The 27,932-nt window shown below is 38.1% G+C and overlaps 1 protein-coding gene across 2 annotated transcripts; it reads right to left on the bottom strand.

The window, feature by feature from the left end:
- YAF2 (YY1 associated factor 2) lies at positions 1-27,684 on the bottom strand. 2 transcript variants are annotated; one of them, XM_050909517.1, is made up of 4 exons: positions 27,520-27,684; positions 27,219-27,344; positions 3,864-4,016; positions 1-1,241 (listed from the first exon to the last, which is right to left on the bottom strand). In XM_050909517.1, exons 1-4 carry the CDS (start codon positions 27,543-27,545, stop codon positions 1,004-1,006), a joined length of 543 nt encoding a protein of 180 aa, XP_050765474.1. In that variant the 5' UTR covers positions 27,546-27,684; the 3' UTR covers positions 1-1,003. The 2 variants fall into 2 exon arrangements, with proteins under 2 accessions (XP_050765474.1, XP_050765482.1); XM_050909525.1 differs by lacking the exon at positions 27,219-27,344.
- Positions 27,685-27,932: the final 248 nt, after the last annotated feature.

The following is a 27,932-nucleotide window of genomic DNA, read 5'->3' as shown; positions in this document are numbered from 1 at the left end:
TTCAGGAACAAAAAATTAATAGTATTTTTATTTCCTTATTCTTGTGCAACACCTGATATTCCTGTAATGAAATGATAAGTGACTATATGACACGAGATAAATTTGGGGCAAGGAAACAGCACTAAGCAGAAATAAGAACTGCACTTCTGTTTTTAAAGCTTTTCCAAACTTTCATGTTTCCAAATGTTAGTTTTTGCCAAATGCGTCGTCATCTGAGGTTCAATATTTGTTACACAACATAGAATACCAGTGTACAGTGACAATGTACTACTTTACCTGAATTGTAAGTTTAACCAATCAACGCTTAGAATGTGTTTTCTATTTTGCTTGTAAACATTACAATAAGTGTTTTAAGTGTGAAAAAATATTGGTAAAACCATCAACATAATTCAGTAACAGTAATCTAGTAAAATGTGTCAAACATTGGCAAAAATTCATACAAATGTTTTATTTAATAACATTTTTCCTATTTAACCACACCAAGTACCAGCAGGTGTTTTTAAGAAGATAATTATTATGAAAATTCTGTTGCAGCAATAGTTGCTTAAGTTGATCTTTGACTTGCATACATATAACTATGTTTCACAATTCTCAAATAATACATATTTAGGCAGCTTGAACTATGTTATAAAAATTTAAATTCAGTACATGCCAATAGTAGAGACTCCAAGAGTTGTGTTAGAATTCACTAAACTAAAAGTGAAAATGGACTTACCAATAACACTGCATAATGAACATTCAAACCACATTTTCATGGCACCTTTACACATGAAGATTAAAAAGTTGGTCTGAAAATGCTTTGTAAGCATTTGTAGATTGCATTTAAATTATTGTTTCTACCACTGCACTTTTTTTCTTTTTTTAAAACTGCATAAATTATGTTCCAGTCAACATACCAATTGTGCATGAATAATCCATCATGAAAATGTGGTAACAGGTGACAGAAGTTATGTATTTGCATGTTTTGAAAAGAAGAGACTAAAGAAACTGGAGGAAATAAACTTTAATGAGATTCCCCATTCAGTGATGACGCTTCTCCTCTGGGTGAAGATGACCTGGACATTCCCCTCTCTGTGTTGTCAGAGCTAGAACCACTCTGACTGTGTTGATCTGCAGAAGCAGCACTGGAAGCAGGTGGTGACTTAGTTTTCTCCTTAAAGTCTGTAATTATGACTGTCAGATCTCCAACGGTAACTTCCAAATGCTGAGCGCTACTTCGATCCACATTTTTCAATCTTGGCCTAAATAAAGCAAATAATCATATTAAAAGCACACACACCATCTTATTATCTTGTCTTCCTCCTACTTTTTAGGAGCTCTGGAGAACATACATGTGTACATAAGACTGCTGTGTGCAACATGTTATACATAGGAAAACAACGTATCACAAGTATTTATGGAGGAGTGTTTCCTAGTATGTTTTACATTAAAATAGCTGAACATAACACATTACCTTCTCCTAAGATTATTTAAAAGTTGACCTTATGAATAATGTAACTGTGCAGCAATATGGATTTGTTGCACATGTGAAGGTTTTTACTTTTAAAAATCAAGTCTGTCTTTATTGTGGCTATAGAAAGTTATAAATTTGATCCAGAGAAGCATCCATCTCTGCAGCAGCCTTAAGCAACAATTCTAAGTAGAGAATGATGTTCAATAATGAAGATGTTGGTGTTTGTCTTTTCAATTCAACAGCACAGATAGTGTTAACTTGCAGCAGGTATTACTTCATTTCAAAACCTCACTAGGACTGCTAGTATACTATTTGAACTGGACTTTGTGTTCGGTATAACTCTGGTATTCCTGGCATATGCTGTGATTTAAATTATGCACAGAGCTGAGTATTACACATAGTGTTAATAGGGTAAGTCTCTTCATCTAATCTTTCAATTGTTTGATTTTCACAACAAAAAGAACCAAAGAACACTTTGACTTATATTTTGCCATCATATTTTTGCTAGTGACAAGCATAAAGTACTTTCAATTTACTACTTCCCTTTGACTACCATGAAAAACTGTCACCAGACAGCTGAATTTATACAAGCGGTTATGAATAGTATAGCTTTATGCATTTAACTGACTCCACAGTGTTCGCTAGCTCAAGTTGCAATAAAATAATGACATCGCATGTTAGCAGGTGTGCTAACAGCAAAGCCCTAACCTTTACCCTATCATCTGACTTTGTTTGAAGTATAATTCGTTCCCAGTTACTTAGCTGAAACACCTCATGCCTTCCCTCCACTAGACTAGAGACAGGCTTTGACATCTTGTTCCCCTGAGGCTGAAGTAGCACGACTGAAGAATTTAAGAGAAAACTGAAAATCTGCTCTGTAACATGGGAATGGAGAAAAAAAATTCAGCATTATCAGCCTGCATAAGTGCCATGCCTGAAGCTTATTAATCATATTGAGTGTGCATGCAGATTTTTATGGTCATTTCCAGCAATAATGTACAAGTTTTAAGGCAAAGAGAAAAGGATATCCTTTTCCCAAAGGATACTGAAGAAATCTGCTTAAACTAATCAAGCATTCTTAACTTGCTATTCTACCTAGTGAATCAATTCTGCGAAAAATTGAACTGTTTGAAGCATTTAAAAAAAAAAAGTAGCCTAGTTATTTCAAATAGCAATTCTTAATGCAAATCTCAATACTGGTATTTCAGTCCAAGCTTTTTATTTTAGTTATTTTTTAAATGTTCTCCCTCTTTCCCTACCTCGCTTTTGCATTTTTAATGTACTATAGCAATTCAACCACCAATATTTCAATTTATAATATTTAATTGGCGTAATTAAAACTGTTAACTTCAAATACTTCATAACTGAAGTACTTCAGCTGCATGAGGTAAGCTAGTAAATTTGAGTATTAAAAAAGAAAAAAAAGAAAAAAAGAAAAGGAAGGAACACCTCATAATCCTAACCATGACTTGCTTAATGACTGTTCTCTCTTGACTCTCAGTCTCTCCCTGGTTCTGATCCTGATGATCCTATTTCAGGCACAAGAAAAGCATCTGCTACTTCTCTGCATAACTAATCCCAAAGGATCTTCCTTGGCTGGACTACTTTGGAGTGCTTCCAAAAAAAAAAAAACCCAATAGTTCCTCCCACATTTGATTAGACTATGTCCTGTATACTTCTCAGCTTTTTTGGCACAGCATTCTTGCCACAATAACTTTATGCTTAGATTGTGATGATTTAGGGGTTAAACTTGCTGCTTTTGTTTTGCAGTTTGCACCCTCCTTCCACCTGGTCTTACAGCAAGATCAAGGCTTTTACAACTGCTTGTCTGTACTGTAATATTTCATGTTCTCAGTTCTAAGAGTCCAAGGTTTCCTTCAGCATCCCAGATGTAGCACAGAGATTTTTTATCACTAGGTAATATACATGCCTTATCCTGTCACATTAATTTATACCCTAGTTCAGCCCTTCAAAGTTTATTCCAGTTCTGCAAGGATAGCAATAACCATGTTAGTTTCCCATTCTTCTGCAGTCTGGTACTGGTTCTCTCTCTCTCCTATTATTTTGCATGAAAACTAGTCACTCCTGTCCCCTCTCTCTTCCAGAGATTAGTATCATCCGTTTGCCTACCTACAGTTTTGTATGGTGTGAGAAATACATCTGTAACCCTTAACAAAAATACCTAAGTCTTTCTCTCTATATTCAGCTGGTCTCCATCTTCTGGTCAAAATTACAAACTGCAGGTTTTCTTCACATCCTAAATGAATGAAACTTCACACACAAATATTTAGCCTTATTGTTGAAAAAGTTTGCCACAGCACTTACAAAGCAGTAAAGTCGCAGAACATTTTCTTATTTTCTTTTCTAAATTAGGTTTTACCAATACTGCAAAAGTTTCTAAAATTTTTACCTGGTTTTCTTATGACTGTTCTTTTTGCTTGTTGTTTCCTTTTCACTTTTTTCCTTTTCTACTTTGTCTTTTTTCTCTTTCTTTGATTGTGTAGGGGGCACGAATTGCTGAGGAACCTGTTGTGCAACCAGCTGAGAGACAGGTCGAGGTTTCCTGTGTGCACATATATATAGACACGCATAATGCTTAGACTTTACAAGTCTCAAACTCTCTACACTTCAGTTATTAACATTAACAATCACTATAAAAAGAAATATTGCTAAAACTTATCTTGCTGCTAATACTTCATTAAAATAGCATATCAAATTTAAACCCATTACAGCCTTTTGTTTCACTTACTCGCATTATCAACAAATGAGTTTTGGTTTGGGGTTTTTTTTAAGGATTTAGGGACAAGACTTTGCAATGTGCCCTTTTCTCCCAGTTGTCATATCCAGACAGAGGCTTACACAGAGCGGACACCAAACGATGAAGCTTCCAGAGGGAATACTTTACCACCCACTCCCAGCCCCCTCAAATGATGAAGGGGTCTGTTTTGAGTGTACTCCAATACAGAAGTATGCAATCCATATCACAAAAAGGAAAAAGCTGACCTTTCAGGTATCAGAGCTAAAGCCACTGTTGGCCTTATAGAGTAAAACTTAAGTGTTTTCAGCTCAAATTCACTGAAAGCAATGACAAATCCTGTTGTGTATCATTTTTATCAAGTTGCTCACTGGAAAAAAATATACTGCACTAATATTAGTAGGATATAGCTGTCAGAACATATATATACACTTTAAAAGCTGGCAACAGAAACTTCTGACCACATTCCATCGGTATACACAGCATAGGTTTAATTTCCAAGTTTTGATCCAAATGAAAAACAAATATGAGAAGAGGAACAGCAGGCAAAAGAATTTCAACTGTTTATTATTTTTACATTTTTCTGAAATATTATTTTGAAATTGCTTCATTTTTATTTTATTTTGTATTGGAATACAGTGATTCTAATTTGAAATGAAACATTTTACTCTTTCCAATGCAAGTGTATTTCTTTATTTTGAGATTTTGGAATTAAGAAATTTCAAGTCATGACATATAAAAAGGAAGGTTCTGCGATTCTATTAACACCTTGAAGATGCAAGTTTCTTCTCCAAAAGAATGTTTACCTTGCCAAGCTCTTGGGTTTTGTTAGTTGTGTTGTGGGGTTTTTTAAATAGAAAAAGCACAAATTATATGCACTGTGATACTCTGAAAATACAAAGCAGTTATTAAAGCAATAGAAGCTATCAGCTCTTATGCATATTTATTTAGCCCAACCCACAGGATCACGCTACCAGCACTTCTTGCTTAGGTGAAGTGACGAGTAAAATAACAAAAGCAGAAAATCAATGGCAGTTCCCATTAGCAAGTTATATTTTCAGTAATGATTGCAATAGTTCATGTTACACAGTGAAAGCCAAGTTACAAGAATCCATAAAGTGTGGGAAAGGCAGTTAATATAAACCAGCTGAGATTTCATGAGTCTTCACAGCAAGTTCTTAATGAATTAAAGTAAAAATAAAGACCATTAAAAATGTCAACACAATAGAACTTTGGTGTAAAAACTAGGCTACCGCATACCCGCTCATGAGCTAAGCCCACACTAACTCAGAGAGACGAAGATCAGCAACGGATCACTTAGTGAAAACTACCCAGCTTCTATCAACTGGCAAATATATGACTACATGCTTTTCAGAAGAGCATTGCAACTACAACCTTGGAAAACACATAGTATATAGAGTCCAAAATCACTAAAATGAGTCGATGGACTACAATTGTTTACATTAACAGAGTACGTAGGATATTTTTAAGAAAACTTGTCCCAGAACTGTTTTGACCTTTTGCCATAGAGAAGAACCAAGGTGTAATTGATGCACAAGCTTATCATTTCAGGTGGAAAACACTTGTGATATGTAAAAAAACCCAATAATCTGTCTTGAATTGATGATTGCTCCGTGAGATAGGGATACAGGAAGTTAATGTTTCTAGTGACGGCCAAGTGACAATCCCGTTATTACTACATAGTGACCCCACAGAATAATCTGACATGTTACTTATGAAGTAAGACAGTAGCGAACTTCTTGACACAGAATTAATTATTGCCCAGGGCTGTGGACACCACCATGATCATGGAAACTTGTTAAAAAGGGGTAGAGGGGGAAAAAAAATTCTTAGCCAACTATGTTAGGAGTTCTCAATTTGCAACAATTTAAATTCCTGAGGACAAACTAGATAATTCCTATTAATTTGGGAAATTAAGCTTAGAACTAAGTCCTAGGATTAGAACTTCTTTTTCTAGTACCATAAAACAAATGAGACTGACAAAAAAGATCTTTGCCACAAGGAACAGAAGTCAGTTAAGACAAACAAAACCACAGAGAAATCATGTTTGGGAAGCTGCACTAAAAATTAATCAAGAGGTTCTATGTGGTTTTGCTGTGACAAGGAATTCCACTCAGTTACTTTATTCCTCCGAATTAAACATCCATCTTTTTGTTGTCAATTATTTCTATAGCTGTCTATCAGTTATATCTATGTTCTAAAATTTATTACCTGCTTTGTCACTGCCAGATTTCTTAAATGAGGCATTCAATGTTTTTATATTAAAAATTTGAGAAAAAAATAAATTCACATCTCTCAACACTGAGAGTGTCTTTCAAGCGTTCAATGGGCTTTTTTTCCAGGTACTCAAAAGGGGCTACTGAACTGCAACCAAGCACTTTGCAAGCCACGCAGGCTTCAGGACATAACTTTACCACTCATGAAGCTTTAACCTGATAGAATTGTTCATGATTTAGCGGTAGCTGAATCGTCATTCAAGCATGAAGGAATTCATACAGAGAAGGCTTTCTCGCAGAGAAGATAAATGTAAGAAAAACTATCCCTGTAACAGGAAATTGATTTTGATGATGTGCCAAAATATGACGTTTTAAATTACTGGTTTTCAAAACCAGTTAGTTAGACTCCTTGTAATAGGCTGCTACAGATAAGTAGATACAGACGATGTTAACACCACCTTTTATTTCATCAATATTTTTATGGTAATTTGCTTTTTGAACATATTCAAGAGCACCTGAGCTAACTGGTGTTTAGAAAGAAGCTCTATAAGCTTCTGCATTATGATTACAAGCATTTTTGCCTCTACCACTGGGAGTGACTTTACAACTGAACAAACCAGAACTACAGGCAGAAATGTTCATAAATACAACACATATTGCTTAGTCAGCCCCTCAAAACTTTGCATTTTTATCTAATAATTTCACTTCAGTCATTTTAAGTGGAACACTAATCGAGAGAGGCATACACTATATACACAAAAGATAAGAGCTATCAATTCTTTCCAACAGAGGTGAACTTTATGGTTTAGGCCCTAAGCACTGCAGCCGTACCAACAGACTGATTTAATGAGCTTCCAAGAGATCACTAAACATCACAGCTCCAAATATTATGCCTCTCCTTCTCTATCACTTAGTTTTCCTTTTCAGCCAGTGTTATCTTTTTTCTAAGTTAACATCAGCAATAATTCTACCTACATTTCTATTCCAACCTCATCCACTATGGTTTTATTAATTATCTGATTCCAATGTTGCTTTCAAGGTCCTGCATACAAATACTCACACAGTTCATAATCTCCTTTAGAAAATAAGGAAAACTAACATTTTTTGTTTTTAAAAAGCCAACAGACAGTAATACAAACATTCAAAGATACAGTTTTTGTCTTCCCTACAATTCCCATTAATGCTAAACAACAAAGATGTCATCATTTTAATTCTATTCTTCTTGTTGCAGGATGTGACTACATTTTATCTTACAGGATTTGATCTAGCTGCTGTTTTAGAGGGTATATTTACAGAGGCTGCAGAGACTTGTCTATTTAGGTTTTGTGTGCAGAAACTCATTCAACACTGATGGTCTCAAAGGGAGCAAATATTTAACACTGAGAAGGATGGACTAGTTTTCATTGTTGGCATTCTTTTAAAAAAGCCTTATTTTACATGCCTGGAGATGAAAAATACTCATTCAAGAATACACACAGTGCACTAGACCAAATGATATCTGGAACTTTTGCCCTAAGTCATTTCCCTCTCCTAGAGCTCAACACAATACCTTTCTGCTCATAAGTCATTTTGGACATCTCACAGCGGTACATGCCTCCTTAATTTCCCTCACCTGGTATTCACCAATACTCTATGTAAAAAGAATTTTGACCAATTTGATACGGTGAATAACTTGGTCTCATTACAACAAAGCGGGTCAGTTTTGAAAATGGAAATAAAAAAAAAATCTATGTACAATACTAATAATCAACATATGCAACAGAGGTACAGTAAACTCTCAGTCATCTGAGTTTTGCATCAAACATGCAGATAACCAAACTGGCTTAATGCTGAGGCATCTTGAGGTCTGGCTGAATTTATTTAGTTTATACAGAGCACAACTACATTTGCACAGTGCTGCTTCTACAGCCATCACGAGTCCATAAAGCAGTCTAATGTCTCCTGCACTACTCAGAGTATAAGCTCAAATTCTGACAGACCTGAGCTACTTATCTGTCAAATCAGCTCTAGGGTCCATCTGCTACAGTCCAAAAACAAAGAGCATGATGTGGACAACTGTGACAGTTTTTCCATGAACCAAACCCAAATCTACCTACATCTCAAGTGAGTCCTGCGTCAGCATGATGCACCCCTGTGTGCAGGGTTCGGAGAAGATTCATCCATTTGGTGCTGCATATCCTGAACACGCAGATCCAACCAAGTAAGACTGCCAAGCAGCACACAGTGCAGCCAGGCAAATAAGACTGCTGAGAAGCACAGCGCAGACATCAACAGTCCAACAGAGCAGCCAACACCTTAGCTTTGATTCATTGTGAGCCATGCTGGACTTGGACTGGTCCACACAGAACCAGCACCCATATCCTCCCAGTATCATCACAGAACATAACCTATGCTTTTCTATATGGAAAGCTAGATGCTATAATTAAATCTCAGTGCTGAATACATACACCTTTTCAACCTGTTGTGGGAAAAGTGTATTATCATCTATAATGCGCAGTTTACAGAGTTCAGATATTCTGAAGAATAGGAGACATACTCAAAGGCACGCTCTTTCTTGAAGCTAAATCTCCTCTGCTTTGTATATTTTACTACTGCAGAAGTATGAAAATTACGATTTCCCAATCTTAACAGAATGGGTCTAAATTAAGGAAATGCTGTCACCTCACCTTTCAATCAAGCTGAAAGATGTTCTTCAACAGATAACCTGGATCCAGAATAATATCTGCCAAGCAGAGCTTCCATTCTAATACGATCCTTTCCTTCCGTTTCCTCTTCTCAAGTCCATCCACCTCCTGGCTTCAACTCAGACAAAAAGCCCTTGCTGGAGGCTTATCCTGTCTGGAGTGGCAAATTATCTATTTTGTAAAGCAAGTGCCACATGCAACATATTTAAAAACTTTCAGAATACCACATGCTAAGCCAGATATTTAAGTCTGCTATTGAGCTCTGGTCACTTTACTTGCCACGCTTTTCCTCCAATAACTAAAGCAATATTCTAGTCCAGTTTTACTTACCTATCAATGAGCTGATACAATTCTGTTTTCAAATTCCTCTTACTCCCTGGTTTCCTATGAAATTATACACATCTTGCCCCATCCTAGAAATCAGGAAGAAATTGCCTGTGAAACACTATTCCTCCAGAGGGATGTTATGTCGTAGCTGCCCAATATGGTATTGATCTATTTTTGGTTCATGGACTCAAGTTTCTCTGCCACACACCAAGAAGCTACCTTTTGAATGACAGAAGGATTCAATGAAACAGATAAGATGTTCATACTATCAAACAGAACAGGTAACTATTATATACCAGGAATCATTTATTCATCAGAACAGTTCAAGTTTTCAGGCTGATCAGCAATATCTTATGCCCTATTGTATTTTTATTCCCAGAAAAGACCAGCTCCTGAGCAAAACAAAGCCTGTGGTATTTCTTCAAAATTCTTCACCTCCTTTTACGCAGAATCTCTACACGGTATCCCATACATTCCATAATTTCAACTTTGCACACGAATTTTCTCCTTTCCTCCACTGTAAAAGATCATCACTTCTTAAAAAAAAAAAAAACCACAAGTTTCAGAGACTTAAAGAGGTTTTATTCAAAGGCACTCCTAATCCTTAAGCAGTACCATTTATCTAAACTTCTCTTCCCTGCAGGGAGACACTGACCTTTTGTTCAAGACAGCAGATTCATCCCTCAAGAAAGAGAGGTTAGAAATATCTGGAACAGAAACCTCAACTGATTTGGTCTTGCCCTTGGTCACGGAATCCTTTCCTCAAAAATGAAAAATCCACATTATTCTTTAAATACAAAGCATTCTTCCCTTTCAGGTGATTCAGGAGGACAGAATAAATGCTTCCAAGTTAATGGAAGTTCTCAAATCTTCTACTCCTTGTTGCTTTAAGGCCCTCACTGCACAGGACTCAAGTAATGAGTCCAGCATGTTTTTGAACATCAGCTTCATTCACACTTCTGCAATCTATTCTGTCCCACCAGCAAGGCATGGCAGAACTCATTCTTTGGAAACCAGTAATCTAGTCAGTCAGTGCCCCGAATTTCACTCTCCAGGGTTTTTCAAGAATTATCAAAATCACTATTGCCAAAAGGCCTTACAAGCAGTAACTAATCCATTTATACAAGTCATCTTTGGTCAAACTTGCGAAGCTGATTGCTAAAGAATAGGATCGGTACAACAAAAAAAGAAATGCTTTGGCCTTTACAAACTCCACACAGTTTTTTTTTTTATGATGTCTCCTTGGGAAAGTCTTGGAGTTTATTCCAAAAGCTGCATAAACACAGAATATCCTGATGCACTATGGATTAAACCCAGAACGCTTGTCACAGTTCTAAGGCAGTAGAAACTCTAAAATCAAAGTCAGGCATTCCCAATTAAGTATCTTCAGGCAAAGCATAAGAGAACAAGCTCAGTCACCTTCTAGGAAAAAATACCTAGAACTAATCACTAGGCATCAGAGAAAGTCAGTCAGCTCCTCAAACCACTACAAGTTTTCCTGTATTCCACCTTATTCTTCATTTACTATTTACGAAGGACAACAGCTTAAAAAGCAAACTTCCCAAAATCACGCACTTCTGACAGTCACAAAGAAATATGACTACTAGAGTATCATCATGACAATGCCCCCACTTTCTGATTAATACCCCTTTGATTTTTCCTTCTATCTTATCCTATATATACAAGCTTATGCAACTTCTACTTTAAGTCATGCTGAAATTCAGCTGGTTTCTATTTAGATAGCTAGAAATTTTTGTTCAAGCACTCATCCTTACTTTAATTACAGAAGCTTTTCTTTCATTTACCTATAATTACACTGCTTGCTTCTTTTGACAGCTCTGTTGTCCCCTGACTTCCATATAAAATGTGTCCCATGGATCTATAGAAATACAAATAAAGTATCATGGATAAGCTGATATGCAGTAACCAGCTACGTGCATTCTTAAGCCACTGCAAATGCTCAGCAACTTTGGACGGAAAACAACTTTACTGTGGAGCCTTCCTGCAGGCAGTTCTGACAACAAGGTGATGCACAGGAACATGTTATATTACTGTAACAATTCAAACAGCATTCAAATTTTAAGACACTTTTCAAAATTACTGCCAAATACAAGGAAAGCATTTAACGCATTCTTCTCAAATTCAAAACTAGTACCTTCCCCACAGGTTGACCTTCTAGTCAAGTAATTATATGATACTTCAAAGATTAATCACTCTTCCTATGTTTTTCACAAACTCACCATGTCCACTAGTATTCATACTTGAAGTCTTCCTGGTTTTGCCCAAAACTATACACTCTTCTATACTATCCCCAGTATGACAACATCTGATTATTAAAGTATTCAACCATGCTAGAAGGTTCAGACACATCAAATAGAGGTTTACACTGCCAACAAGACTGATAAAACTGTTGGATACCTGACAACAGCATACAACTTACAGTAATATATAACATGTTATAATTGTACCTTATTGTCCTCCCTCCAACCCCCTCTTTTTTGGGTGGTCTGTCTTCTTTTTGAAATGCAAGCTTTTAGAAGCCGCTATCAAACTCTTCTAAGCTTACTCTGCACCAAATTTCTCACTTCATAGCAAACCCACAAAAGTTGTATTTTGTTCACCTAGAAGTTACCACAGATTTACATCATTATGAAAAAAAAAAAAGGTATTCTTCTCTCTCTAGTGTCCTGCAGACTGGCCTATCTCCTTTCCATCTGCTACGGTGGGGCTTCTGTGTGTTTCTGACTGAGCTGCTGAGTTAAGATACTCAGTATTTTTTTCAAATGAAATTGTAATTTCAATCATGTACTAGTATTTCTCCACCAGCTTTTGCTATTCCCTCATCTACCGAGGATTTCAGAAATGCCTTGTTAACATGCCTGAGTTTTTCCAACCTTCAATTCTATTAGAATTTGGTAGCAAATTTAATTCTTATGACAGGGGGTGGACTGAAAGTCTTTAGTTGTCTGTATTTTGTAGTGCATTGCCACTGGAAATAAGAGTAATCTCTGATAAAGGGGGACAGACCTTGGAATTAATTAAATTTAGTCACCTCCTTTTTATAGCTTCAGCCTTTATGTAGAAAATAACAGGATGGGTGCCACTTCCAATGACCATTTTTTAAAAAGTGCTACCCATTTGCTAACAGCAAACATGTATTTTACTTCAGACAAGTCAATACGTTCTTGGAAAATTCATAGCATAATTTTAGTACTGCATCTTGAATACAGGGCTATATTTCAGATATCTGTACTTAGAAATGCACACTGTTGGGATGCTTAATATTCTGTATCGCTCCTTTGCTTCTTTATATCTTATCATATATTCCTCACCTCCAGACAACACAAACAAAGCCATCTTCATGATGATTGTGACTGTCTCTTCATCTAAATCACATCAAATCTTACCATTAGATATCTAATCAAATAGTTTTGTAAATATCCCTTCATATACATCACTTGGCTGTATAATTTCACAAAGCTGATAAAAGACTCTCATACATTGGCTAGTCTAAAATTCTGCAAAACTACATTAAAAACAATTGAAACAGTTTAAAACACTTCCACGAGTGTTTTCAGAATGCATTTGCAAGACAGTATGAGACCTGATGTATTAGCTCACCAAGAAAAACCACACATGCTCATTCCAGAGAGCCATGCATCTAATAAGGCTACAGACCACCCTGCTCAACGCTCCTCGGAACTGTCACCAAAACCAAAAAGACAAACTCCTGTACAGCTAATATTAGAGTAAGTACTTGTTCATTTTTTCTTAAATAATTCCACTTTAAGTAACTCAGTTAACAATATGCCATTGTGAACTAAACAAAACTATTGGAAGAAATAAGGTTAGGTTTAACCAAACCCTAATAAAAGTCTTATTTTGCTGATGTTTATACCACAGATGTCTTAAAAGTCTAAACAGAATACAGTTAAGTGCATTAAAATCTTGTTGAGAACAAAGTCAAATCATCCAAATCCTACTCTGTTCTTTCATTACTAGACGGGATCATTTCCCAATACAAATGTACAGGCTTTAAATATCTTATAATTTATTTGAAGATCATTTTCCACTCATGTCTATCCTAAATATTAATGTCTCAAGAAGCTAATAGAAATCTGATATCCACAGTAATACTCTAATCTCCATTTTTCTAGTTCACAGTCATTACCGAAATCTCAAGAAAAGCTTATCTTTGCATACTTCCTACTTCATCATCATATTCTTGCTAGTCCCTACTCAAATCTCCTTCACCACGTCCTCATTTCTCTAACTACCAAGGTCCACGTTCTCAAATATATCTTAACACAGTAATTAGAGCAATTAATTTAAAAATAAAAAGTTGTTCCTAATCTCCAAAGCAAGTAAATGTATACAGGGAGTCAGCTGGAAAGATGAGTGATTTTACAGTAAACAGCTTTTTAAGCAGACAGAAAGAAGGACATGAAAAAGTGGTTTTAGGTAGAAGATTTTCTAAGTGAAAGACTACTCCTGTAACACATTGTTAGGAGAGTATCTTCACTTAGGTATGAATGTTTTGAGCCATTCTTACAGCATTTATTTCAGTAACTTTTACAGGGTACAGCTATAGTTAAATATTGTAGCAATAGTATAGTATGATACACTTCCTGTGTGTTTTCAAAGAGACATTAATTATGCAAAGTTCTAACTGTAACTTTGTAATAGAGCTTAGACAGCTTTTTACTCTGAAGATCACAGGACAGGTTACAACCAGCAGCTTTGGAATGTGACTTTTCCATGATGGACTGATGATGTAGATTTAGATGCCAGAAAGTCTAAATGGCTCCAGAATGAAAAATATGTATATATTTCAAATTGAGTTTGTGTAACAAGTAACACAGTACCTTGAAGTAGAAGTTACTAAGAAGTAAATAAACTTTCCTCCTACCCACTAGTCAATCCTTTTTAATACAGTTATATCCTTCCCCCCACCCTCACACACTGATAACAAGTTACTTTACAAATACCAAGTAATTAACATTCCCACTTCCTCAGGCATGTTTTCTCTTTTTTTTCAGAGGTCTTTCTGCAAAACAGGTTACAATGACACTAGTGATTTTTGCATCTATGCCCCTTCCAGAGTCTCTTTTCCCTCCCACTGTAACTGGCTTTAATAATAGCAAATGTAAGCAACTTCACCTAAACAGAGGGAAAAATTAAACATATACACAGCTATCCCAGTCCTCCTTGTTTTGAGCTGACCTCTGCCTGCAAAGAGCTTAACTTCAAAGAGATTGCCTTTTTTTTTTTTTTTTTAAAGACTAGGAATCCCTGAAAAATATTGGAAGGCCGAGGCCTATATTTATACAGACATTGCAATGGTGTTGACAGCTTTAAACAAAATAAATGGAACCAAATTTAATTTAGCATCATAATCTTGTTGTTATGGCTTACAAATGCACAGGTGAAGAATTTCCTAAGAGTCAAGAAATTGTTACTTAAGTTCTTTATAATATAGAAAGAAATCAATAGAACCGAGACACACATACATGCATTAAGTCATTGCAGTAACTGTCCTCATGTAATAATGCAGCCAGTCAACAGCCAATTTGACACATAGTGAATGGCACAATCTTATTAAACTTCAAGTGAGAAGGCAAAAGTTTAAGTCTTACATTTTAGGCCATTCATTCCAGTTTATGCACAAATCCATATCGTTAAGGTGTAAGTACGTGCATTCTGGCCGTACAGAAGCCAAGAAAAAAATTTCCTATCTTTACCGTATCAATTTCCCTATCTTTTTTACTGATCTTTCTTCATGTCTCAAGAAGACAATGAATTTTTCAAGTGCTAGTTTGACACTAAACATTTAAAGCATGAAATATTTTTCAAACTTCAATAGTGCAGGACTATTTTTGTCAAATGCAAAACACTCCCAAATAATTAGAGAATTGTCACGTGTTTCTATACACAAAACGCACAACAGCTTTTAATATATTCTTCCACGTATTTGCAGATTAGTAGCTACAATGTTTTGAGACTTTTTCTTCCAACAGGCAATTTTTCAACTAACTTAACATTTCATTTTTTCTAGATTTGATACACAAGCAAAATTTACTTTTAGTCACATTTATCATTTAATGGACTATCACATCTACTCCACAAGCTCTTTATGCAGCACCTTGTGCAACAAGAGCTTCTAGGTTCTGCCAAAATACTGAGGAAACAATATTCCAGAACAAAGGAAACTGCTTTTTCAACTTCACTAAAAACCCACCACAAACATTTGTTCCATTACCATTGCTGATTTTTGTGATCAAGTGCAACCAGACCACAACCTACCTCCTAATACCAAAGAAAGAAAGAAAAAAAAAATTCGTTTCTGCATAAGCACGTCAGTGGCATTATTTAAAACAAATGGGAAATCATCAGGAACACCGTGTATACTAAGTAGTATTGCAAACACTGTGGCCAATTAGATCTTGCAAACTGTGGTCTACACAGAAGCTAGGACTTGATGTAACGATGCCACTCCTGATTTTTAGCAGTTGAAGTCACATTATGAAAAGCAAAAAATATTTCCTATTACCAGTTCTTGTAATGCAAGTACAATAGTTACTAGCAATTAAGTTAAATCACTAGCAGGAGAAGCAGTCTTTGGATTCTGACATAGATCAGCTCACCCTCCCTCAGTCATCAGTACTCTTAAGCTATTCATAGAATAAAAACTATCAGATTAAACTACGTTTAGCTTGCCGTGTCACATGAATATGCTCACGCTAATCACCACACAAAGCCATCTTGTGAGAAACTAGTCTTTATTTCTACATTGAAGCAGTTCATGATTAAATGCATCTTCAACATCGATAATTTACGTTGTTATCCAAAATTATTTCTTCTCATTACCATCACTTCTGTCATATCCTAGAGTGTTAACAGTACATTACACTGCCTCTGCAAATCATACAACTGAATAATTATGACAGTGCAAACAATGGAGCTAGTGGTCTGTATGGGAAAACATAATATAGATCCATATGCATATTGCAGAGTAACAATGCAATTTCTACACATTCTATGTATACTTGAATTCTAACTTTCAGCCAGCTCTGATTTCCAGTGCTTTCATATTCCTAGCTGTTTTACAGTGTGAATCATTTACTTGGAATTCATCCATTCAGTGCATTTCTAGCAATTCTGTCTCTCAATAAAAGCTGATTCAATTAGAATAGACTTACAAGACCCATATAGTTTTATCAGTCACCATATAAATGCACAGAAAACTACCCCTTGAGGCAGTGTCCCTATTTAATCATTCCCTTAAAGGAATGCCCTGTTTTCCAGATGACATTTAACAGATGAGGCCAGCAAGTCTCCTGAAGACAACTGGTACACTGCACAACAGTCTGCCCTAAGAAGAAATATCCGTATGAGGACCTTTAGAAAGCCCAAATTCATCTTCACAGATAGTTTTTAAAGCAGCCATCAAATGTTACTTTTCCAACAACCAGTTTTAAGGCTTCAACCTCTCGCACACTGTTGTTAGAAATTCTTCCCCATACGCCACAAACTGTGGTTCACCAACGCTCAGCATAAGTGACAGCTATATTGAAAATACCCTGTTTGGGAAACATATGGGTATCAACCAATTTATGTTTCCTAGATGACAATGTGCTACATATAAGCAGGGGTCAGGAAGCTCAATTTCCTTAACAACATCCCCTGAGGAGATAGTATTTGGGAGTCTGCAGAGAAGGCAGTGGTTACAGTCTTTTAGACCCCAAGATCCTTGGGATTCATGGGGAAGTGACCTCTCCCAACTTCCAATCCCACAAAGGATTGGATCCTCCAGGCTGCTCCTCTGTCCCCTTCCTGTAGAAACTGTGATGCTTCTTGCACCTACACAAAAAAACACACGCAAAACATGAGGTTCATACTGATGCAGCAGCACAGTTATTGTTGCACAAAACAGGGTGAATACTTGGCACAGGTAGTTGTGTGACCAAACAGGAAGAGGCTTGCTTCTGACCTATCTTATTTGTTCTGCACTGTGGGTCTGATCTTCCCAGGAGGCTGCAGCATTCTAGGAACTTCTTCCATTCAGAGCCAGCCCCACAAAGATGTCCACCTTAAGCAGGAGAAAAGACTACACACTTTCCCTAAAAAATCAAGTCTCCATAATGCTCTTCAGAAAAGACGTATATTAATAGAAAAAGATGCCACATAATCATCAGCCCTCACCTCTTCTTTTTCCCTTCTTACTCAATTACAGAACTTCTAGCTCATGACCCTAATCACAGAAGTCAATGATATCTGGAAGAAACAACTTTCCTTTCACTGAATGTGTCAAACCAACTTTTTTCAGCTTTTAGAGTTAGGAACTCTATTTTTAAAGTAAATTTTAAAACCCCCACTCATTCACACATTTTTTTCTACCAAGCACTGTCACTTGAACTGTGCAGTTCAGATAAAGTATATTCAAGCGTTACAGAAAAGTTTAAAGATAAGTCCCAAACTTCCAGTAAGTTAGAATGGGAAAATTTTCAATTGTTCATTTCCTCCCCACCCCCCAACTCCTAAGAAAACAAGAAAAAACTTGTAGCAGACGTCAAGGTCATATCTTGTAGTCTTCAATCTGACTTCTGATGGAAAGTTTGCCAGCCGAAAGCCTACCAACAACATTCTGCAGCTGAACTCTCCAAGTTCAAGCCTGCTCTACATCAACGTACCACATACCAGTGGAATGCACTTCAGAGAGAACAGACAATCCTCAGGATCTCTCTGTCCTACTTAAACTGGGATAAGCTACTGCATGAAAGCACAAAAAATGAACACTTAATATTTTGTTCCACTAGCCTACTTTGAAAGTATTTTGTAGCTGACTGTATCAGCCAACAAGACAAGACATCATTTGATACTCTGAGAAAATTTTTTGTAAAGCATACTGTCCTAACCTGACTTTGAAGATGAAAAGTACAGACACTTCTATCAAGTTTTAAACAGGAACAGGCATAGTGGGCTGTCACAACAGTAAAGGAAAAATCGTTATAAAAAGTCATGGGGCAGAAAATGCAACTTCTCTTCACTCTACAGGTGATACAACAGCTTTCTTCTTACCAGCTAGACTTCTCTCTTAACATACTTAATCTTATTGTAGGTGTTTATTCAAATCCCAGTAGCTTTTAGTCCAGGACAGCTAATAATTTTCCCTAGAAAAGACGCAGTGAGCAAGAATACCACTGGTGGCACTAAAAACAAAGATGACATTTCCACTTAAAAAAAAAAAAAAACACGAAAAAGAAAAAGCTAAACAAATCGAAACATGCACTACTTATGCCCCAAAGGAAAGTACTTAATCATGGAAATAGAAAGAAAGAAGTATATCCATTATCAAACATGGAAAGAAAGCGAATACCAGATGGCATAAAGGCTTCTTTGCTTCAGTCTCCACACAAAAGTTTAATTCTATATAACCAAATTAAACAAGGGGATATAAGTACAAGTTAGAATAAGAAACAGACCGGGCTACTGAATGTTATGTATGGCCGTCAACAGCATCTAATGAAATTCACTCTCGGAAACAATTTGTTTAGAGAACTACAGGAAGATGGAAGAAGTCATCAAGTACTGCAGAAGAGAAAAAGAAAAAAAAAGAAAAGTAAAAGAGAAATCACAAGATGGGTAAATAAAAATGCAGGTAGTAGTAGATTACTCAGCCTAACTCAATTTTCAGACAGATACTAGAATGAAATTATTTAACAATTGGGAGCATTAAAGGATAAAGGCAATTGGCTTGACGCAGTCTAGTTGCTCTCTTTAATGGACTAACTGTCCTAGTGACTAGGAGAAAAGCAATATATGTCCCAAGTCTTGACAACCAAAAATACATTCTCCCACTCAAGCTAGACTATGATTGGGACAAACTTGTTCAGAATGAAGTTCAAAATTAGGGTTGGTTTGTTTGTTTTTAAGAGTTCTCAACGACCAGCTGTAGATGTAGGATAGCATTTATAGTGAGGTTCTACAGGTATACTATTTAATATTCTTAATCATGCTTTGGACAAAAGAATAAGGAATAGAACAAGCAAATAGCACCAAGCTGAAAGGTCGTGAGAACTATCTGTCAAGACCATCCTGAGTTAAGATGACTCAAAAATCAAAACAATGAAATCCAAGAAAGACAGCATAAAGCACCACAGGCCCCACGATTGCATTAAAAAAGCCCTACTTAAGTAACAATGGGACACAAAAGGACACCAGACTGTACTGGATCAAGTAGATCGCAAGGCACGGAGAAGCCAACATCATGATACTATTGCACAAAAGGAAAATCCTCATTCAGGGAAGTACCAACATCAGACATCATAATTTAGCAGGATTTTGGAAAGGCACAATCCCACTAAACCTTACACTAGAAGTGACTCAGCTGAAGGTATGTCTTCATTCTGGGCTACTACTGTGAGAAACAGGTATGTCACCTGAAGAGTCAAGAATAAAGAATCATGATACAAACTGAAGAAAACTGTCACCTATAAGAAAGGGCTGCTGAAATTTTGTTTCTGTAAGAAAGACTTAGAGAGAGAAAATGGGTGAACATGGAAACCATAACCCAATAACCAAAGAACTACAAATATAGTGGGTAATTCACTGGGGAAAGGGGGAGTATAAATCAACTTATCTTACTGAACAGAAAGGTTAGATATCTGGAAAAAAATCAAGGGTAAAAGGCACTATAAATAAGCTGTCTAAAGGGGTTACAGTCTCCTTCACTGGAGACTTGTTAGAACAAAGATTACGTTCCCCAGGTTTACTGATCCTCTTTCAGTATGGGAGAAGGTCTAACTCACTGGAAGATCTTTTCCATCCTGAGTTCCTAGGGCAACATGGAAAAGCCAAATGAGACATGTTAGCCTCTTTAGAACCATGCCTATAACGAACCCAAATGTGTTCAAAGCTTTTACTGCTTTAGTAGCTGCGGAAAACAAATGCTAATCTGTTTTGCTTGGCTTTGGTACAATTCAGCTGAACACGCCATTATTAACTGGCAGAACCTACCTCTGACCCTGCAGTGCCCATTAACGAAGTTGGCCTTCTAGAGAGCATATCTCCTAAATTCATGATCAGATCCGACATCTTGGAAACAGAGGGCTAAGAAGTTTTTCTTCCTGTTCAGCGGCTCTGACAGCGTTAGTTATCATAGGAGGGGAAGAGAAAAAGTTTATAGAAAGTGATAGGTTTCTTTCTGCTCCATGTTTGTTTCTTTAATTACATGATGTATATACATATAGAAGGCCAAGTCACAATGACAGCTACCTAAATTTCTGGCCAAAGATGACCGCTGATATAACTACTATTTTCAATATGATGCAAAAAGAAACAACTAAACTAGGTTTAAATCAACTATCAAAGTTGGATCAAACAGGCCCTACCGGGTCTTAGCCCAATATCAAATGAAATACTGTTTGTTTTGTTCTGGGGAGATTGCATTAAAAAAGGGAAGAAGAAAAAAACCAAAACCCAAGCTATAACAGACATCAGGAAAGAATTACAGAAAAAAATCCAAACAAACATCAAACCAAAAATACCCAGCTCATGCTTACAAAAAAGAAAAGCACATTTTTTCATGAGCTGTTTAGAGTAATGGATTAAAATATCTGTCAGGTTCAAAACTACAAAGATTTAACAACAGAATTAACCTTAAAAAACAAAAAAAAACAGAAACCCAAACCAACTACTTATGTAGTCTTTCTAAAATATAAGCTTTACCTTCTTTTGATTGGCTGTCCATTGCATTCTCTATTGCCCATACAAGCTATGCCTATCAGCATCTAACAGAGCCACCCCAATCAATAAAAATTACTTCATTGTTTTATATGGAAAAACAAAACCTCATTCAAGTTGATGCGTGTAAAATTCTTAAGTTTCACTATATTTTTCAGGGAAAATAATTCCTAAATAAATTCCTAAATAATTCCAAAGGTTACTTTTAAAAACTCTTTTTAAAAATAGGACGGGAAGTCCAGAATGACTAGATTACCTGATGGCTATCTACAGAGCAAAAGAGAACTATTTATTCATGCTCCTCTTCATAATTTAATATTTAAACTAAAACATAAAACTTGTATTACAGAGCTTGGTAAAATATGGATTATATGTGACTTTTCCACTCACTTCATTCCTGCAAATATTTCCTTCTCCAAACTACCACAAGTAACGAACAGCTCTTCAGTCTGTTAAGCTTGATTCAGTCATGTATTTGTAAAATCAGCATGACAGGCAGTTCTTCCTCTTTTTCTCCTTCACAACCTTCCCCCTGACACACGCATGCGCATGTGCGCACACAGAGGCTGCATACTGGAAGGCAGAAGAGAGAGTCCTTAACAAGCTGTTGTAAAACAGACATGTTAAACCAGATACACAAGATAAGTACCAACTCTGTCCTGACCAGTACTGCATTTCAACAGAAATACAAATACCAGATTTGGTTAAATGTAACTGATTTGTGCTTATAAACATCCAGATGGTACATGACTAAACAAATTGCACATATTTTCTGAAGAAAAATGACCTTGATATCCAAGTTAAAAAATTAAACATTTTATTTATGCTTCTCAAAGCATAAAACAAACTCATGACAGCTTCAAGTAGAGACCCGTATCTCATATTTAGGAGACTGTCAGACATGCTTATAAAATACATGCACACACTGAATGGCCACGCTCTCCAGCACAATCAAGGAGCACAGAGCAAATATCAAGCAAACGTACAAAGATGGCATCCCAGTTCCTTATACCTCAGACTCTTCTGTCTGGTATGATTTAAAGTTGGCTTTTCATACCTTAGGCTGGGAGAAAAGGAATGATTCAGTAATGGAGATCAATACAGCATAGGACACAGAAGCCATGCCCCCATTCAGCTGGTTATATATGTCTTTACTTCAGCAGTACAGCATGTTAAGAGGTACAGATCCCAAATCCACAGAAATTCATCCTGACCTGAGATGACTTTCTCATTCTGGCTACAAATATCAGGGGCTATTTTATGTAAATGATATTGCATATAGCAGCTCACCCAACATGTGTATCAGAGACGAACATCTAATTAAAAAAAAAACCTTCACACAAGTCACTTGTACCTGTTTCATCTCCTTATTCTCCCTCCTTCTTTCCCCCTGCCAAAAGAAGAATACTTTGGGCTTGAATAGTGTGCACTAAGTCTCATAGATTCATACGTAAGATTAAGTTTTTACTGAATTCAAAGCAAGCAATAAAAGTAGTTCTAAAAAATAAAATGAAATAAAATCATAACAAACATAAAGTAGTTACATCTTTGTACAACAAAACTTCTATTATTAGCTAAGAGAATACTATTAGTGGAAATATCCTTTGAAATCCTGTCCGTTTTCCTAATTTAAAAATCACAGAATGCTATCAGCTCTGGAAAGGGGAAATTGATCATGTATCCCTGCTCCCCTTTTTTCCTTTATTTACACAGCAGAGTATCATGCCAAGCATTTCAAAGTTTAAAAAGCCAGATTTGCAGTTCCTCCTGTAGCTCTCACTACACTCCCTTGAATGCTTATCCTTCACACTGAACGGAGGATCAGTTTGTCATAGCATGGAAAAAAGAATGGGATCCTGGCAACTAGACACCAGACCACAATACGCATGCATAAAAACCACATTAAGAAAAGCAAAGTGGCAGGTAATTTTAAATCTGGATGCCGTCACTAACTGAATAACAAGAGCGTTAATATGATCTGAGGAAGATGGAGTAGAGAGGTGATGGAGCAGCAACGCAGCCTCTTAGAAGACAGGAGAGTAGCAAACGTACATCCCTTTAGAGAGAATGCTAGTCCGCTTGCGTACTTCTTCCCAGCAACACTGGAACTCTTAAATCTTCAGCTTTACAACGTGTCTAAATTACAATGACTAACCGTGTTAGCTGGCAAGAAAAAAAAAAAACCAAAAACCAAACACCTACTGAAGGACAGACAAACTGGGAGCAAATACTTGCTGCAGTAAGGTCTGTCCAAGGATCCAGCCCAGTTCTTGAAGGTCAACCAGTATTGGTGTACTCCTGATTCAGATAGCACCATGAAGAGCAGAAGGAAAGAAAGAAAAGAAATGGTAGTGTGCCCATGAAGGCAACTTTCTTTTGGCAAAGCAGTAATTGTAAGAGTCAGACCAAATTCAGCAACCCCACTATAACCTCCCCAGGAGCCAAATAATTCCCTTCCGGGTTTTCAGCATATCATCATTGCCACTGTTGGTTTTACAGTGATGCCGGTCTGGGCTTTTTCAGTGTTCTGGCAATTACTTTACTTTTCTGTACAACACAAGTGACAGAGGGGGAATGATGATTTTCAAGTGTTTACATCTCAGCAAAACTTAAACAATTTCATGGGGCAAGGAAATCAAACCACTTAGCCTAAGGACTCTTCCTCTTGCCAAACTTCAATGGCTTTTGCAAACAATAGAGCTTCTCAAAGAGATCATACAATTTCTTTATAATGGAAACTATTAGGCAACCTAAATATAGAGTTTATTACCAGTTCCCTCTATAACACAGTACGTTAGGGTTCTATTCAGCATTCCTTACTCATGCTTCTAATGAACTTCAGCAGATTTGTCCAAGTAAGGAATGATTATTACAGCCCTAGGTTCCTTACATTTATACAACATCTTTCATCTAGAAAGACTTCAAAATGTTTTAAAGGTCACATACAGAAAATTACTATATTCAGTACAGTCTCCTATCAAGATGAACATAGTAATTTCTCAGTACCCGAGCAACAATACAGAACAATTTAGGTTAGAAAGTAAATAAGAAAGCCATGTCTACAGGGAAAACTTAGATCCTCAGTGACATTACCAAATTCAAGTCTGGCAACGGGTCCACATTAAAAGGTACAGGGATTTCCAACTGGCAGATAGGATCTTAGTTTTACGTCTGACTCATGGCACATCTAACTGGCACCACGCTGGGGTACTCCTTTAGTACTAACCCAAAGAAAAGAGTGCCACCTTGGGAATCAGGTACACCACTTCCTGCAGCATCCAGGATTTCTCTTGGACGTCTCCCATCCAAACACATCCCAGTTTAACCATTCAAGGTGATACTGCCATGGACAAAGTTAATTTAACTCCATGATCCAATCTGCTTTGAAAATTCAGTCTAGAAGTATATTAAAATATAATCAAGAAGTCTTAAGAATTATTTCCACTGATCTTAGCGATTCCACCAGTTGTTAAAGATCATAATCCGTGTCTAGCCTCTGGCATGAAAGATAATTCTTTCAGAGAGAAGAAATTATTCAACAGTGAAAACACCCACAAACCCTACCCCACACCTGAAAATATTTCTGTAAAGTTAATTGTCCATGATTAGTAAAAAAAAAAATACAACTGTTTTAATCAACTTTGCACCTAATTTCCAGTGGCCTTCAAAACCACTAAACTTGACTATGATTGCCTGTTTCTCCATCTGCAAATCTGGTCACATTTAGTCAATTTTAACACGCAGAAGCAGACTTTAAACTGTCCACCACAAAGAAACAGATTTCTCTGAACTAAAACACCAGTGCTTTACAGTGTCTTATAGACAAAGCTCTCATCAGTAAAAAAACGCAGCAAAAATTTTGAAGTAAGAACCACTGCACACTAAGCACCATGCTGAGGCACCAACTTCATCTAACATTAAGCTTCAAAATGGAAGATTAAAAATAAATAAATAAATAATGCATTCACGGTGTCATCAAAACACCATAGTATTGTTATTCTGACCAACACTGATGAAAAACATTTTGTTGTATAGGCAGTACCAGCAAATAGTACAAGGCCCCAATTTGGTCTCTTGGACTCCAGCTCCTTAAAAAAAAAAAAAAAAAAAAATCCACCCAAATGGCCTTTTGTGTCTCCTTGGCACCCTAATGATTCTCTCCATAGACACAAAGGTCTACTTACTAGCTCAAATCTAATTTCAGAATTGGAGCCTAAAACTGCCTGGCCTAAAACCTCAACCTGTATTTATCACATGCGATGTGTAAATCCCAGACTTTGCAAACATGTGAAAATGCAACCCATCTAAACCTTATGGGAAAAAGAAACCCATAAACCTACTCAGCTACACATTGTTTCAGACTTTAAGTACAGAAACAAAAATCAATGTATCAACTAAAGCTCTGCATACTGGATCACTGTGGGGGAGAAAGTGGAAACGAAAAAAAAACAAAAAAAAAAGACATTTTGTTGCTAAAATATTAAAAAATCATGAAATATTCAAGCGGGGGAAAAAAGAAACCAATGATAATATCGCTTTCTCAGGACTGTTTATTTTTTCCACACTTTGTTTTGGTTTGGTTTTTTGTTTTTTTTTAAGTTTTAGTGCTTTTATCCAACTGAGCTTCCAATGCAACAAAACACAATTTTAAACTGACTTTGCCTATCAAACTGACTGGAGGTTAAAGAGGCTTTATTCGTGCTATTTTAAAGATTTTGCCTTCATTACTACAGTAGTATTATTTTGCTGAATATTACCGATCTGTACACATCTATCTGTGATACAAACACAATGCCATTGCTATAACTGGAAACCACACTATACATGACAGATGCAATTCCTCTCAGCACATTTACCTCACTGATTTCCTTGGTTTAAAAAAAAAAAAAAAAAATCAACTAGTATTCAAAACTGAAGTTATGAGAAGTCCTTTCAACATTCATTACGGTTTTCAGAAGTCTAGGAAATCCACTCTAGAAATAAAAGATTAACCTTTTTTGTCAAGTAATTGGACCCAACCTTGCACTTACAATTTCAAACATTTGTTGCAAGTCATATTCAGCACTGCTTTTACCAATATCTAGAATGTAATTGCTGCTTTTGATAGGATTGCAACTTTTATTGCCACTTAAACTTCTCTTCCTGACCAGATTAACCCATAGGTATGATAACTGTAACAAAGGATTCTTTAGCAATATTCTCTTCAGTTAGCATGCAACGGCTACAAGTGTACTCCCGTTGGTTTTATAAAAAGCCTCCATTCCCCAAGCCTGCACATTTAGGCCACAATACTGAAAAACACCGGCAGACGCAGAAACCAGGTAATCCACCGCAAGCTTTCCGACGGGTGCACAGAGAAAAGATCCTCCTGGGAAGTCACGGATACGCAGGGTGGCACTTCCATACGGCGCAATTCAGCTAATCAACAATTCCTCCCTAAACAGTGAAGGGTTATTATCCACCCTTACAGCCCCCACAAACCTGCACAGTGATGCTCTGTGATGAAAAGCGAATTAAAAAAATAATATTAATAAAAAAAAGGCTGGTATGTATGAGGCAAAGTTAAACTCATAGAAAAAATGAGTTTAAAGGAAAAAAAACCCCAACATTAAAGGGTGAGTGTCTTAGCAGGCACGCCCCAGGGGATGGCTCTTCTTCGTGTGAGGGGCACGGCCTCTCCGGGGTTAGGCTGTGCATGCAATTATGCCCTTCCTGGCATTTATTATTTCTGTTTCTACACACGCCAGCGCACCGCTCCCTGGCTTGGGTCACGTTTACGGGGGAGCCCCGGGCCGAGGGGGGGGTGTCCGCCCCGGCCCGGGGCTCCCCCGTAAACGTGACCTGATTCCTGTCACAGCCGCCCTCCCTCACACGCCGGGGCGGCGGGAGGCCGCCCAACGGCTCCCCCCGGACCGGATTCCTGTCACAACCGCCCTCCCTCAGACCCCGGGGCGGCGGGAGGCCGCCCAACGGCTCCCCCTCCGCCCCCGCTTCCCCCACAGCCGCCGCCGGCGACCCACCGTGTGGAGGTGCCCTTCCTCACGTCGCACATCATGCACTTGAAGGCCTCGGCGCTGTTGCGGAAGGTGCAGACGCTGCAGTCCCAGTAGCCCTCGTCCGAGGAGGGTTTCGGCTGCCGCTTCGGCCTGCGGAGACACACGCGCGCCAGGGGCAACACCGGGCGCGACGCCCTCACGCCGCCGCCGCCGCCTCCCCCCCCGGGGGGCGCCCCGCCGGCCGCCATCGCCGCCGGCTCCACGCACCCGGCCGCCGCGGAAAGGGCCCGGGGAAAGGAGGAGGCGCCGCCGCCGCTGCCCCTACCTGGTCGGGCTCTTCTTGTCTCCCATGCCGGCTCCAGACGCGTCCCCGGCCCGGCCCCGGCGCGGCCCTTTGTGTGTTTGTCAATAAGGAGGAGCGCGGGGGGTCTCTCGGCTCTAACGGGGACCCGGGGAGGAGGAGCCGCCGCCGCAACCTCCAGCTGTCGGGGAAACTCCTGCTGCCGCCGCCGCTGCCCCCTCCCCCCTCACGTGTCCCCCCGCCGCCAACCAGCGGCCGCCCGCAGGCCGCGGCGCCCGGCGGGCCGCGCACGGCGGCAGGTTCGCAACCGCCGGCGGCTCGGGCGCTGCGAGCCGGGCGGCGGCGGGGCCGGGGCGCCGCGGGGGCTGCTGGGGGCGGCGGGAGGGGCGGGGAGGGGCGGGGCGAGCCGTGACGGAGCGGCGGGCCCGGCGCTGAGG

This window comes from Gymnogyps californianus, chromosome 1, assembly GCF_018139145.2.
Source record: "Gymnogyps californianus isolate 813 chromosome 1, ASM1813914v2, whole genome shotgun sequence".
NCBI lineage: Eukaryota > Metazoa > Chordata > Aves > Accipitriformes > Cathartidae > Gymnogyps > Gymnogyps californianus.
This window is presented reverse-complemented; position numbering and strand designations above follow the sequence as displayed.